At 45.5% G+C, this 15,849-nt stretch overlaps 1 protein-coding gene across 2 annotated transcripts in view; it reads right to left on the bottom strand.

Moving 5' to 3' along the window:
- mrps5 (mitochondrial ribosomal protein S5) overlaps positions 1–15,849 on the bottom strand; it is a 146,995-nt gene that overhangs the window by 10,832 nt on the left and 120,314 nt on the right. For both annotated transcript variants that reach the window (XM_041187154.1, XM_041187155.1), the window contains exon 7: positions 4,625–4,671. In XM_041187154.1, the coding sequence (XP_041043088.1) occupies positions 4,625–4,671 (47 nt within the window). The remainder of the gene's footprint in view (positions 1–4,624; positions 4,672–15,849) is intronic.

A 15,849-nucleotide genomic window follows, 5' to 3' on the forward strand; every position in this document is an offset into this window, starting at 1 on the left:
ATCAACATCCTGGGGGCGGGGGGGGACACACCACTGACCAGAAACTGAACTGCAACAGCCATATAAATACTGTGGCTACAAGGGCAAGTCGGAGGCTTGGGATTCTGCGGCAAGTAACTCACCTCTTGACTCCCCAAAGCTTGTCGACCCACAAGGCACATGTCAATCCAGGACAAAGCAGCCCGCTTGATTAGCACCACATCCACAAACATTCACTTCCTCCACCACCGATGCACAGTAGCAGCAGTGTGTACATCTACAAGATGCACTGCAGCAACTCACCAAGGCTCCTTCCAAAACCTTGACCTCTACCACCTACAAGGGCAAGGGCAGCAGATTTATTTTTTTTCTTTATTCTTTCACAGGGTGTGGGCATTGCTGGCAAGGTCAGCATTTGTTGCCCATTCCTAATCGCCTTGAACTGAGTGACTTCCTAGGCCATTTCAGAGGGCAGTTAAGAGTCACACATAGGCCAGACCAGGTTAGGAGGGCAAGTTTCCTTCTCTAAAGGCATTGGTGAATCAGATTGGACAACCACTGATAGTTTCACAGTCACCATTACTGAGACTAGCTTTCAGTTCCAAATTTATTAGTTAATTGAATTTAAGTTCCACCAGATGCTGTGGTGGGATTTGAACCTAGAACATTAGCCTGGGCCTCTGGATTACTAGCCCAGTGACATTATCACTATGCCACCATCTCACCCAAAGGGATCACCACCACCTGCAAGTTCCCTTCCATGTTATACACCATCCTGACTTGTAACTATATTGTTGTTCCTTCATTGTCGCCGGATCAAAATTCTGGAACTCCCTTCCGAACAGCACTGTGGACTGCAGCTTGGTTCAAAGAGGCAGCTCATCACCACCTTCTCAAGGGCAATTAGGGATGGGCGATAAATGCTGGCCTAGCCAGCAATGCCCACATCCCATAAACTAACACATTTAAAAAAAAATCTGCCCAGATTCTTCGCAGGCGAGCTGGCCTCAGGAACGCACTGATTGATGGCAGTGGAATTGTTTGTGGTAAAGCCAGCTGTACAAACTTGAGTTAGCGATTGATGTGCACAAAACAATTACTCCTTGGAAGGATAACTGCTGCACCAGTCGAAGGTGGTGTAGGAAGTTTCAACGCTTTTATTCTGCAGAGGCAGAACGCTGAGGTGGGTTCGCAACATGCTCTTGCATTTCTAGCGTAAAAGTGGAGCTGTGGCCTTAAACAACAGTAACAAGTGTGGTGCTACCCTCAGGTCATAGCGGATTGACAGCCCTAGGCAAGTCTCCTGGAACACCTTCACAACTGCTCCAGAGTTTATTCTGTTCTACAGTCAAACCTATTACAAAGCAAAAGCAAAAACCTATTACAAAGCAAAAGCAAAAACCTATTACAAAGCAAACCACTTTTGTGCATCTATCTTGGGCCAATAAATAAAACAACAGGAGAAAACAAACAAAAGCAATATAATGTGAATTGAGGTGCTGCAGGTTAAATATGTGGCTCTTTTAATTTGATTAATGTTTTGTAACACAACAAGGATAAATTCAGAAGGAAATTAGAAAACTGTAGAGTGTGAAAAATACTCAAATATTAAATTAATGGAAATTGTACTTCAAAAATGTGGACATTGCTGGCAAGGAACCCTAGAGATTACAGAGGGAATGTTTTCTCTTGTGGGGAAGAGCATAACTAGTGGCCATCAATCTAAGATAGTCACCAAGAAACTCAATCGGGAATTTGAATAAAACTCTTTGCCGGAGCAGTGAGAACGTTGAACTCATTCCCACAGGGAGTGGGTGAAGCAGCAGTGTAAATGCATTTAAGGGGAAACTGGATAACCACATGAGGGAGAAGGGAATAGATGGTTACAGTGGTAGATTTACATGAGAAAAGGTGGAATTGGTCTCGAGTAGAGCATAAACACTAGCATGCACTGACTGGGCCGAATGGTCTGTTTCTGTGCCATATATCCTATGTGTGCAATCCAATATAATTGTCCTGAACCACTGCAGTCTGTGTGGGTTTGTAGCAATTTGATTCAACTGAGCAGCTTGCTCGGAAAATTCAGAGGGCAGGTATGAGTTAATCACAATAGTGTGGGGCTAGAATCACTTATAGGTCATCGAATATAGGTCATAGTAGGCCTGAATCTTCTGGTTGGTGTGTGGGGTCAGGCCCCACTCGCTGACACACAAAATGACACGTGGTGACATCGGGCGTGCATCCCGACATCACTGCGCTTCATTCCAATTCTCAGTCTGGCGGGCGCGCACCGGAGTCAACTGCGCGCCCTCAAAACTGTCAAAGGCCTATTAAGGCCATTAATAATCTAATTAAGCTGGTTGTCTGGGCTGCCCGTCCAGCCTTAAGGTTGGCGGGCAGGCGAAGAACCCAAGCGGCCTTCACATTTATCACGAAACCTCATCCGTGGGTGGGATGAGGTTTCATGAAGGCTTTATAAATTGAATAAAATTTTTTTATTCATATTCATTGACATGTCCCAGCTCATGTGACACTGTCACATGAGGGGACATGTCTGAATAATTCTTTTTCCTTTATTTCAAGTCTTCATAATCAAATTAATCTCCTTGAGGCACAGAGCGCAGGTCCTGACTCTGCCTCCTCCCTCTGCCTGCACACGTAAAACGGCAGCGCATAGCCAATCACGGGCGGCGATCAGCTGCGCGCCCAGGCCGCCCAACGGGGAGAAAATTCTCCCCATATAGTCCAGGCTGGGTAAGTACAGTGAGTTTCCTTCCCTAAAAAGACATCAGTGAGTTAGTTGGGCTTTTATTCTGCTGCGCTGGCAGCATCTGTGGAGAGAGAGAAACAGAGTTAATGCTTCAGGCTGATGACCTTTCATCAGAAGTGACAAAATTCTGGTCTGATGAAAGATTGCAACCTGAAATGCTGACCCTGCTTCTCTCTCCACAGATGCTGCCAGACCTGCCGATTATTTCTAGAATTTTATGCCTTTACTTCATATTTACAGCATCCGCTGCAAATTTTCTTTTTGCATTTAAGTTTTTATGATAATCCGATAGGTTTGTGGTCACTTTTATTTCTACCAGCTCTTTACTTCCAGATTTATTTCACACTGAGTTCAAATTCTCAATCTGCCATGGTGGGTTCACATTCTTTGCACTATTAGTCCAAACCTCTGAATAATTAGTCCAGTAACATAAATATTATGCTACCATCTCTGCAACATAATATAATCATTTTGCTTTTTCATAGGAAGGTGACAACCACTTAAAAATTAAAACGCGATTACAAATCATGAAGGTTTTTGGCAGAGTAACTAAGGAGAAACTATTCCAGGAAGGTTGGTAACCAGAGGACACAGGCGATTGGCAGAGAAAATAGGCGACGTGAGGAGACACAGCAAGTGCACCACCTGAAAGGATGGCGGAGGCAGATTCAATAGCAACTTCCGAAAGGGGGCTGGATAAATGGCTGAAGGGAAAATAATTGCGGGGCTACGGGACAAAGCAGACAGCTCTACCAAAAATCCCGCACAGGCACAACGGGCTGAAGGACTTCTTTCTGTGCTGTATCATTCTATTCTCAAGGCCATATCCAGGGTAAGACAACAACTTGCATTTATATTGTGTTATTTACATCTAAAAAGTCCGTTATTAGGCGGGGGTGGAAAAGGAACAAAATAAATAGAATAGAAGAGCAAAGGCTGAGTCGTGAGTCAAGTCCCAGGGAAGGTGACCCAAAGCTTGCTCAGATTTAAGAAGGTCTTTTTCTTAAAAAGGCCTTACAATTAAGAAAAAAAATTCTTGCATGGGATGCGTGTCGTTAGCAATGCCAGCATTTGTTGCCTGTCCCTAATTGCCCTTTAAGGGCAGTTAAGAGTCTATGGTCTGGAGTCACATGTAGGCCTGACCAGGCTAGGGCAGCAGTCAGCCAAATGGGTTTTTTTTTTTACAACAATCAATAATAGTTTCATGGTTGCTATTTCGGAAACTAGTTCTCATTTCAGATTTTTTTTGATTAATTAATTGAATTTAAATTCCACCAGCTGCCATGTTGGGATTTGAACCTGTGCCCTCAAAGCATTAGCCTGTGCCTTTGAATTGATTGTTCAATCACATCACCACTACATCACCATCTACCCATAAATCATGAGTCATTGTGGACCTCATCGCCCTAAATCTAACATTTATTGTGATTTCTTTTCAAAAAAAAAAATACTCATGTGATGGAGGATCTTATGGCTGCCAGCATGCTCCTGCTGTTGCGGAGCTTAGGCTTTCACTTTGCCTCGGCTCTCCATACTCACCAATGCTCGTTGCCTTCACTGGGCCTGCAGGGGGCTGTTGGCAACTGATCCCAAATGGGTCACTTGAGGCTGAGCAACAAGGTAATGTCACATTTTCATGTCTACAACTGGGAAGGAGATGCCCAGTTATGCTGAGAGTTTCAAAATTTAACTTGGAAATTGTGTTTTTTCTCCTCCATTGTAGATAAGTATAACACTTTTCTCATCTATTCTCAAAACAAAAGCTCTCAGGAGCAACGACCCTCTAATTTTTGTTGTCCTTGTGATCAGCTAATTGCTTTCTGTAATGGTTCCATTAAACCTATAATGATTAAGAAAAACCCCACAAATTCCTACCTTTCGAAGAGCAGTTGTTCTGTCAGGTGCTTTACCTAGTGCAAAACCTGAATTAAAAAAAAGGAGCTGATCAGTTACACCACATTAGTTTAACAAACAGTAGCCATATTAAAGGAGATCCTACAGCCTAGAGACTAGAAATGGGAGAAAATAGATCACAATCATGAGTGCAAGCATCATATGCCTGGATCAATGCATTTAATCGATTCTTGCATTCACTTATAGTAAGGTTGCCAACTCTGCTTGAATGTATTCTTGGAGGTTTCAGCATAGCACCACCTGCTTCCAGCCACCTCTCTCCGGCTCGCTTGACTTTGCTCACCCAACACATCCTTCCTTGCAGTGCCTCACCTTCGCACTCCAATGAACACAAAGAGTTATTACCCGATTAATGTTTGTCCTTTGTCCTGTGCCTTCAATTATTTTTTAACAAATAAACAAAAATGCTCAAAGAAAATGGAAAAAGAACAATTTTTAAATGCCACAATGATTTTTCTTCTGAGTTGCTCACAGTTGTGTCCTGGAGATTAATCATGAACTCCAGAACAATCCTGGAGGGTTGGCAATCTTAATTTATAGTGCTTGCTTCATAAGTCATCTCCCATTAATTTATCATTCATTCTATTATCGTTTGGATGAAAATTTTCTACCCGGCTCCCTTTTTTATTCCTAACTTGTATTTCCTAATGTTTCCCTAGTCAATAGTTTTGTCAATAATCAGTTTTGAAAATTCGTTTCACAATCTTCAAACTAGAGAAAAGGGAGAGGAGTTACAAGGAAATTCCATTAATTTTCAAAGCCTAATATGCAATCATTGAATTTTAGAAATTACAAAAAGCCTCCACAAACACAAAAATAAAAATCTTGTGTACACTCTTTTTAAACCCATCTCTTCTCCATACATCCTCTCCTTCCTTCCGGGTTTCTTGTGGCTTTTGTACATAGAGCACCCCTGGCTTGTCACAAGTAGGCCTCAAAGCCTCTTCTGCCAAGGTGTTTGTCTGCTGCTGGCCACTGGATTTACGCAAGGGAAATGTGCGCACCCCCCCCACCCCCAGCAGGGTGGGAGGAAGGTGTTGTCTGGATGTTTTCGGGGCAGTGACCCCAATGTCGGGTTCGCATCTAAATGAAAATGCAGGGAGGCTGGGGGGAGGGCGGGGCCAGGCAGGAAGAAGGAGGGAGTGGGGATGTGTTGCAAACAGTGGAATATCCAGCCCCGACCGTCTCTGACTCACGACCAGATCAACTGCTTTAATCATTTGTCTGCACACCTTCTTCTACAATTTGGCTTACAAATAATAATGTAAAATTCAAACCCATCTAAAATATATTAGATGTCACACTAACTTCTACTTCCTACCTGTGCCATTTAAATTGCTCTATTGTGTTTTCGTCATCATTATGCGCCAACTTTTTTCATTATAAATTCATATGTCCATATTTACTATGGGTTTTCCTATGTAAACTTGTCTCCAAGCTCTAGGTTATTTTTTAAAAGTAAATTGTATTTATTGTATGTTCCCCAATATGAAAAAGTCTGTTAGCTGCTCAGACTCATTCTTTTCACTGAGCACAATACAGATCTCAATGAAGCATTAATGATTGAAATCCTTGTACAAGTTTAGCAATTGTTAAATCAGTATACAGTCAAAACATAGATAATCAGAAACAGATAACACCCCCACTTCAAAAATAACCCCTTTTAAATTAGTCCAAAAGAACCACACAAATAATGCAAAAAGATGGGTGGGATTTTCCACTCTGGAGACTAAGTGCGTTGGCAGGTGGGATTAGTGGCGAGTTGGGTTCTCACGCCTGATCTTCTGCTTGAAATTTCATTAATTATGCTTAGGATGGAGAAGTCCATCCGCTTTTTGTCTCATGTCGTGGCTCTGACATGCGAGTGCCTGAGGTCTCCATGGGAATGGTGGAGGCCAACTTGTAGACCTTGGTCCAGCACCTTCTGCTGGATTTGTGCTTGGATCTTTGCTCCATCACTATAGGCATTGGTGGGATCTATCAGTGGCTAGGTGAGAGAGGGGCGGGCACCTGCACCTCCCCCCAGCTGCCCCTTCCATGTCAGGCTCCAGCTTCCCCACCCCCAATCTTTCCTCTGTGATCTGACCAGAACATTAGAGTTTGAGCATGACTTCAGGAAAGGCTGGAAATACTCAGGTCAGAAATGTTCACAGCATTTCTCTATCCACACATGGGGCGGAATTTTCCATTTATGAAGCTAAATGCGGTGGTGAGAGGTTTTGGCAGCGCCCACCTCACTGGCTGGAATGGCGGGAACTCATTCCCGATTCCACGCTTGGAGGGTCATTAATTATGCACAGGCGAGTATTGGGCCAAATCACCTGGCGGGTCAGGAGCTGATTTGTCCGCCCGCCAGCTGACGGGGTCGAAGGTCTGAGCACCATATTTAAACGCCAGCCCAACACATAATCCCACTCTCTCCAGCCCACCTGTCTTCCGGACACATGCAGAGATGTCTTACAGCCAGAAGGCGGAGGCCGAGAGCCTCAAGAAAAAGGCAGCACCCCGATTCACCCACCAGGCCTTGATCAGAGGAGTGCAGGCGCGCAGCCAAGTCCTGTCTCCCAGAGATGGCTGCAGGAAGCGTAACAGCCTCACCTCTCCAGCCTGGCAGGTGGTCGCAGAGAAGTTCAGCACCACTGGCAACCGCGCCTGAAATGCATCCAGTGCAGGAAGAGGATGAATGATCTCATCAGCTCCGCCAGATTAAGTCATCCTTCAGCTCCCTCCAATATCAAACTCTCATCGTGGCATCAATCACTCAAACAGCTACTCTCTTCAGGGATCTCACACAACCATTAGCAGGGGACACATCAACACTCATTCTCTCACTGAGACTTCCATATCACCACCATCCCATCTATCATGTTGCTCACACTCCATCCTCTGGCCTTTCGGGGGAGCGCTCACCACACACAAGGGACATGCATCTCACCCAATCTCTGCTCCATCCCTTCTCATCACATACCTTTCTTTCTTCTTCATACAAGCCAAGCTGGCACACCGCAGGCACGAGAGATCACACACAGAGGGTGGGATGGCTGACAACATTGCCCTCACCGAGTTTGAGGAGGCTGCAGCCGAGCTGGCCAGGGAGGACAGGGATCGCTCCTGTGGGAAAGGGGAGATCGGCCTTTCCCACCAACCAAGTACAGATCACAGCTCCATCACTTCATCAAATCCTGATAATCACTGAGTCACATGCAGTCTTAATATAGCTGATGATCATTAACTGAATCTCTCTTTTTTATTCTCTAGGCACCAGCAGATCAAAGCTCCCAAGCCAGTCAAGCACCAGTGCAAGCGCCCAGACCACGTCCAAAAAGGAAGCTCTGGAAGAACCATTATAGCGCTCACACACACTCTACGGCACACACAGACGTACAGAATCACAGAATTTTAATGGCACAGAAGGAGACCATTCAACCCATCATGTCTGCACCGGCTCTCCAAATCAGGTTTACCACCTAGTGCCACTGCCCTGCCTTTTTCCCTGTAGCCCCGTACATTGTTTCTATCCAAATAATCATCAAACGCCCTCTTGAATGCCCAGATTCAACCTGCCTCCGCCACACTTGCAGGCAGTCGGGGCGTTCCAGACCTCAGCCGCCCGTTGTGTCAACAAGTTTTTTTCTCACCTCACATTTGCTTCTTGTGCAAATCACTAAATTTGTGCCCTCTCATTCTTAATCCTTTTACAAGCAGGAACAATTTCTCCCTATTTACTCTGTCCTGGCCCCTCATGATTTTGAGCAACTCTGTCAAATCTCCTCTCAGCATTCTCCTCTCCAAGGAGAACAGTCCCAACCTCTCCAATCTACCCTCATAGCTAAAGTTTCTCTTCCCTGGAACCATTCTTGTAAACCTCTTCTGCACTCTCCAATGTGTTCACATCCTTCCCATAATATGGTTCCCAGAACTGTACACAATACTCCAGCTGAGGTCTAACGAGTGTCTAATATAAATTCAGCATAACCTCCTTGCTCTTGTACTCTATGCCCCTATTAATAAAGCCCAGGATACTATATGCTTTATTAACTCTCTCCACCTGTCCTGCCACCTTCAATGATCTATGCACATATACACCAAGGTCTTTCTGTTCCTTCACCCCCTTCAAAATTTCACCCCTTGTTTTATATTGTATGTTCATGTTCTTCCTAGCAAAATGCATCACCTCACACTTCTCCACATTGAACTTCATCTGCCACCTATCTGCCCACTCCACCAACTTGTCCATGTCCTGTTGAAATTCACCATCCTCCTTGCAGTTCACAACACTCCCACATTTTGTATCAACCACAAACTATGAAATTGTCCCCCACACACTGAGATCTAGATCATAAATATATATCAGGAACAGCAAGGGTCCCAATACCTATCCCTGGGGAACTCCACCACAATCCTTCCTCCAGCCCAAAGAATATTCATTGACCATCACTCTCTGCTTCCTATCTTTTAGCCAATTTTGTATACACGTTGCTACAGTCCCTTTTATTCCATGAGCAATAACGTTTCTCACAGGTCTGTTGTGTGGCACTATGTCAAATGCCTTTTCAAAGTCCATGTACACCACATCACCAGCATTACTCTCATCGACCTTTTCCGTTACCTCTTCAAAAAACTCCAGCAAGTTAATTAAACATGATTTCCCCTTTAGAAATCCATGCTGGCTCTTCCTTATCAACCCATATTTTTCCATGTGACTACTAATTCTATCCCGAATAATTGCTTCTAGAATCTTGCCCACCACTGAAGTTAAACTGACTGGTCTGTAATTACTGGGTTTATCCTTACAACCTTTTTTGAACAAGGGCGTAATGTTTGTAATTCTCCAGTCCTCTGGCACCACCCCGAGTCTAGGGAAGACTGAAAGATTATGGTCAGTGCCCCTGCAATTTCCTCTCTCACTTCCTTCCTTCAATTTCCTTGGATGCATCTCATCTGGTCCCAGTGCCTTGTCAACTTTAAGTACCGACAGCCTATTCAACACTTGCTCCTTATAAATTTTGAACCCTTCTAGTGACAGAGTTTCCTCTTCTGTCACCATGGCCTGGGTAGCATCTACCCACTTTGTAAAGATGGATGCAAAGTATTCATTTAATACCTCAGCCATGGCCCCTTCAATCATGTGCAAATTCCCTTTTAGGTCACTGATCGGCCTTACTCCTCCTTTTACCACCTTTTTACTATTTATGGGTTGGTGGGACACAGCTGTAGATTAGGCTCAGGCTCACTTTCTGGAGAATACCAGTAAGCGGCTGCACACCCTTGGAGTGGCCTGAGAGGAGGCCCACGAGGTGTTTGGCTGACGCTCATCCTCCCTGTGGGTGCCCAAGGGCCCCACCCTGACACCTACAGGAGATGGTGCACCTGGAGGGAGGTCAAGGTCCCTCGTCCCCTATATCTTGATGGTGCCCGCCCGGTTGTGTGGCCATGGATTGCAGGGCTGAGCACAAATCAGGCAAGACCTGCTGGACCAAGGTCTCCATTGTGGTTGGCAGCCTCCCCATGGTGACCTCATGGGCCTCCTCTCAGGCCATGCCAAGGGTGTGCAGCCACTTACAGCCCCCTCTGCCTGTGGCCTCCATCCATTCCAGCTTCTCAGGCTGGCGAGGGTACTTCTGTCCCTGAGCAGGTGACCCTTATCAGGCCAGGGCCCTCCATGCCTTGGGCGACCAGAGGACGTCCGCCAAGGTCATCACAGACACCAGGACATAGCAGTCAGCAGGCTGCCTTCACCTCTGCTGCAGATGTCGGGGCTACACCCAAGCATAGTGCTAGAGTTAGGAAAATTTAAAAAATTGATGTCACTTTTGGGTTACATGTGTGCTAGACATGTAAACAAATTGCACTTTTGTTAATACATTTGATGGTTACGTGAATGTTTCTGTCAACTGAAGGCGTTATGATTTTGTTCTTTGAAATCCTCTTTTTCAAGGTTTAGCCTTGCTCCCATTCAGTGGCAGCGCCCCACTGTGAGATTCACATTCCTGTAATGTCAACCTCAGTTGAACTAGTCTCCGCGCCCTTGTGTGATGTCAGGGAGATGTGTTTAAATCTTTATTGGAAGTGTGAGATGTAAGCATTTCTAACACTCCTTCCTCAAGTAACACTATAGGATGAGGGCAGCTCATCAGCATTGATATTCTAGCGGCATTTTTGTCTCCTCAGTGGTAGCGACAGAAGAAAGACATACACGGGAGGAGGAGATCCCTATCTCAGTCCACATCTCAGTCGCAGCAGTGTTTGCATCATTAGATGGTGGCGAAGGTATCAAGTCTTCTCGTGCATTGCTCTTGTTCCTAAGTAGGCTCTAAGTGTCCAGAGTGAGCCAGACCAAAGCACAGATCATGGTCTGACGATTCACGAAGCCAGATGATGCAAGTCTGAATGCAGGACTCGTTCTTGTTGCAAGTGGATGGACATCCCCAGAGCTGAAAGAAAATGGCATTGAGGGCTAGGAGAGATTTGGCCATATTTCCTCACTTAACCTTACTCTTTCTGGAACCTGTCAGCAATGAACATATCAGGGGCACGTTTCCCACATCTTCCTTCCTCCATGGTGTCATTGTGCTCATACTGACCCTCAGCAACCTCCTGAAGTTCTTGGGTCTCCAGATCTTCATCCTCCAATGAGCTCTCATTCTCCTCCAATTCATTCTCTGGCAGGGGTTCACCTCTTTGCATAGTCAGATTGTGAAGGGCGCAACACACTGTGATGATGCGGGAATGTATTGTAGTGAGCTACCTGAGCGGTCCAAGCATCTGAAGCACATCTTCAGAAGCCCTATGGTCTGCTCTATAAGGGAGCATGTGGAGCTGTGAGCAGCTTTGTACCTCTCCTCGGAACGACTCTGAGGGCAATGCACTGGTGTCATCAGTCAGCATTTCAGTGGGTATTCCTCATCCCCCAAGCAGCCATCCCTACAGACGTAATGGCCTCTTGAAAATCTCAGGCACCTGAGAGTGACTAAGGACGTAGGAGTCATGGCAACTCCCATGGTACCGTGCACAAACGTGCAGTATGTATCTCCGGTGATCACACACCAGCTGTACATTGAGGGAATGATAGCCCTTGTGGTTTATAAACATTAGGGGCTGCTGCCATGGAGCCCGTGTAGTCACATGGGTGCAGTCTATTGCACCCTGCACCCTGAGATGGCGACAAGGCTGGTGAATCTTGCAGCCTGGCAATCTTCATCCAGAGCAAATCTCACATAAATGAAGGGCTTTCCTGTAAGGGGCATCTGTGACGTTCTTTATGCATCGATATGTTGTGGACTGAGAGATGCTGCACAGGTCCCCTGTTAATCCTTGGAAAGAACAAGAGGCAAAGAAAATTAGCATTGTGGTCACATTCAAAACCACTGGCAGGGGATACCCTCCAACTCCATGTGGCGTAAGGTCTGCATGAAGAATGCGGCAAATGTGATGTACCAAAGCGCGGGACAAGCGCAGGTGTGCACGGCATTGCCTCTCACTTATTTATAAATAGGAGACTCTTCTACGATAAATCCTAGGTCTGGCAAGTTGTCCCCGTTGTCTGGGTCTCTCCTCCTGACCCTCCTGTTCATGCTGTGGCTCTACTTGACCATGCCCCTCCTGTTGGAGCTGCGTGCAGGGTCACCTCTCCCTCCTTTGCCTCCTCCATTGCATTAGGACCCTGACAAAGGCAGCATTGAGCCCTGGATCCATATCTGCTTTTGTCTTCTCTCTGAAAGGAAACATTGAAGATAGTTCTAGGTCAGAATCTAACTCGTACTCTACAATTGAACTTGAAAAAGATTTACCGGTTGAATTCACACCTTCACTGTCAGTGAGGGGAGACTTCAACCTGAATAAGACAGAGAGTGAGTGAGTGAGGGCTGACAAGTGGCATGTAACATTCACGCCACACAAGTGCCAAGCAATAACCATCTCCAACAAGGGGGAGTCTAACCATCACCCATTGACATTCAATGGCATTACCATCACTGAATCCCCCACTATCAACTTCCTGGGGGGGGGGGGGGGGGGGGGGGGGGGTTACCATTGACCAGAAACTGAACTGGACTAGCCATATAAATACTGTGGCTACAAGAGCATGTCAGAGGTTAGGAATCCTGTGACAAGTAACTCACTTCCCAACTCCCCAAAGCCTGTCCACCAACTATAATGCACAAATCAGGAATGTGATGGAATACTCCCTGCTTGCCTGGATGAGTGCAGCTCCCACAACACTCAAGAAGCTTGACACTATCCAGGACAAAGCAGCCCACTTGATTGGCACCCCTTCCACAAACATTCACTACCTGCGCCACCAACGCACAGTAGCAGCAGTGTGTACCATCTACAAGATGCACTGGAGTTCACCAAGGCTCCTTAGACATCACCTTCCAAACCCATGACCACTACCATCTGGAAGGACAAGGGCAGCAGATAGATGGGAATACCACCAGCTGGAAGTAGTTCCCCTGCAAGTCACTCACCATCCTGACTTGGAAATATATCACAGTTCTTTCACTGTCGCTGGGTCAAAATCCTGGAGCTCCCTCCTAAACAGCACTGTGGGTGCAACTACACCACATGGACCGCAGCAGTTCAAGGCGGCAGCTCACCACCACACTCTCAAGGGCAATTAGGGATGGGCAATAAATGCTGGCCCAGCCAGCGAAGCCAACATCCTGTGAATAAATAAAACATAAAATATATTTGGGAATTTGGTACAAAGTGGGAATTCGGTGCATAGGGGTGCTTTAGGGAAGGTTTACTGCAGGAAATAAAAGTGGGCTGAGTGGGGAGTTCGGTGAAAAACAGGGAGCTGCTTTTTTCTTCTACTCTTTTTGAGCCGCTAGTATTTGATTTCCACTTTGGTATAGCAGAAGGAGCAGGTAAATCAGTAATTGGTATTATTAGTTTTATCAGCATTGTAAGTACTGTATTGTTTTATCATTATTGTAAAGTTTACTTGCAGTGCTGAAACCCATTAGGAGGAGTAGGCTTTATTGATTATTAATTAGAAATGATTCATTAATTAACACATATTGGAGGTGGCAGGGCAGGTCATGTGCTGCGAGTGCAGGATGCGGGAGTTTCTTAAATATTCTTAAATACTCTTAAATTGAACTTGAAAAAGATTAACAAGTTGAATTCCCACTTTCACGGTCAGTGAGGTGATCTAGGGCAAACACATCTGCAAAAAGTGTTTGCAGCTGCAGGAAATTCAGCTCCATGTTGGAGCTGGAGGCCGCACTACAGCACATCTGGGAGGGGGAAAGTTACCAGGACACTTCATTCCAGGAGGTGGTCACACCCATAGGATAGGGTCTTCTGATTTGGTCAGTGGTCAGGGACAGGAGTGTGAGACGGCAAGTAAGGCAGGTAAGGGGACCCAGAGGGCATGAGTGCAGCAGCCTGCGCCCTTGCAATTGTCCAGATTTGAGATTTTTTTTTCAGCTTGCTTGGATGAGAGTGGGGGTTGAAGGGCACATGACTTGACTGGCCATGGCACCGTGCTACAGGAAGCCATTCAAGTTGGGGGAGTTACAAGGAATGTATTGGTAGTAGCAGAATGCATAGTCAGAAGGATTGACACCGTTCTCTTCAGCAAAGAACATGAGTCCAGATGGCTGTGTTGCCTGCCTGGTGCCAGGGATTGGGGCAGCTCCTCGGGGCTGGAGAGGAATGTGGAGTGGGAGGGGCACGATCCAGTGGTCATGGTCCATGTTGGTACTGACGACATAGGTGGGACAAAAAAAGGATGTTCTGTTTAGTTAGTATGAGGAGCTTGGTAGAAATTAAGAAGCAGAACCTCAAAGATCATAATCTCTGGATTATTACCTGAGCCTTGTGCAAATTGGCATAGGACAAATCAGATTAGGGAGATGAATGTGTGGCTCAAAGGCTGGTGTGGGAGAAGTGGGGTACTGGCACCAATATGGAGAAAGTGGATTCTGTACCGTTTGGACGGACACCTGAACCATCTTGGGGCTGGTGTTCTTACGAGCCATATAAGTAGGGAAGAAGAGAGGGTTTTAAACTAAATAGTGAGGGCAAGGGATCAAATTTGAGAAGATATGGTAAATCAAAGTGTAGAGACAAGGCAAAAGAGAAAGGTATTATTGCAGGGAATGAAAAACGGACCGTGACAGGAAGGGAAAGTGAGCACAAATCTAACAGTAAATCAACAGATGAGACTAGAGGTTATAAAATGAATAAATGGGTAAAACTAAAGGCTCTGTATCTGAATGCATGAAGCATTCGAAACAAAACAGATGAGCTGAGAGCACGTATAGAAGTAAATAAGTACAATTTGATTGCCATTACAGAGACATGGCTGCAGGAGGACATGGATTGGGACCTGAATATTAGAGGGTGTAGGACATTTAGGAAGGACAGGAAGCGAGGAAAAGGTGGCAGGGTGGCTCTGTTAGTTAATGATGGTATTAGCACAAGAGAGGGATGACCTAAGTTCAGGAAACCAAGATATGGAGATGGTTTAGGTAGAGATGAGAAATGGTAAAGTCACTTGTGGGAGTTGTGTACAGGCCCCTATTAGTAATCACATGGTAGGGTGGAACATAAAGCAAGAAATAAGGGAGCTTGTCAGAAAGGAATGGCAGTAATCATGGGGGATTTTAATTTACATATAGACTGGAAAAGTCAGATGGGCAAAGGTAGCCTAGATAAGGAGTTCATAGAATGCTTCCGGGACAGTTTCTTAGAACAGCATGTTCTGGAGCCAACCAGAGAGCAAGCTATAGTAGACCTGGTATTGTGCAACGAGTTGGGATTAATTAATGATCTCAAAGTAAAGGTACACCTAGATGGCAGTGACGATAATATGATTGAATTTTACATTCAGTTTGAGGGAGAGAGGAATGGGTCCGAGACTATGTTTATAAACTTAAATAAGGGCAATTATGAGGGTACCGTGGGGTGTACCTACACCACATGGACTGCAGCGGTTCAAAAAGGCAGTTCGCCACAACCTTCTCAAGGGCAACTAGGGATGGGCAATAAATGCTGGCCCAGCCAGCGAAGCCCACATCCCATGAATAAATTTTAAAAAATGAAAGCAGTGCTGGTTAAAGTGAATTGGCAAATCAAGTTAAGGGATAGGTCAATAGAGATGCAGTGGCAAATATTTAAGGGGATATTTCAGAATACAGAGAAGAGATACATTCCAACAAGTAAGAAAAAGTCCA

The sequence above is a fragment of the Carcharodon carcharias genome, chromosome 5 (assembly GCF_017639515.1).
Source record: "Carcharodon carcharias isolate sCarCar2 chromosome 5, sCarCar2.pri, whole genome shotgun sequence".
In the NCBI taxonomy this organism is placed as follows: Eukaryota; Metazoa; Chordata; class Chondrichthyes; order Lamniformes; family Lamnidae; genus Carcharodon; species Carcharodon carcharias.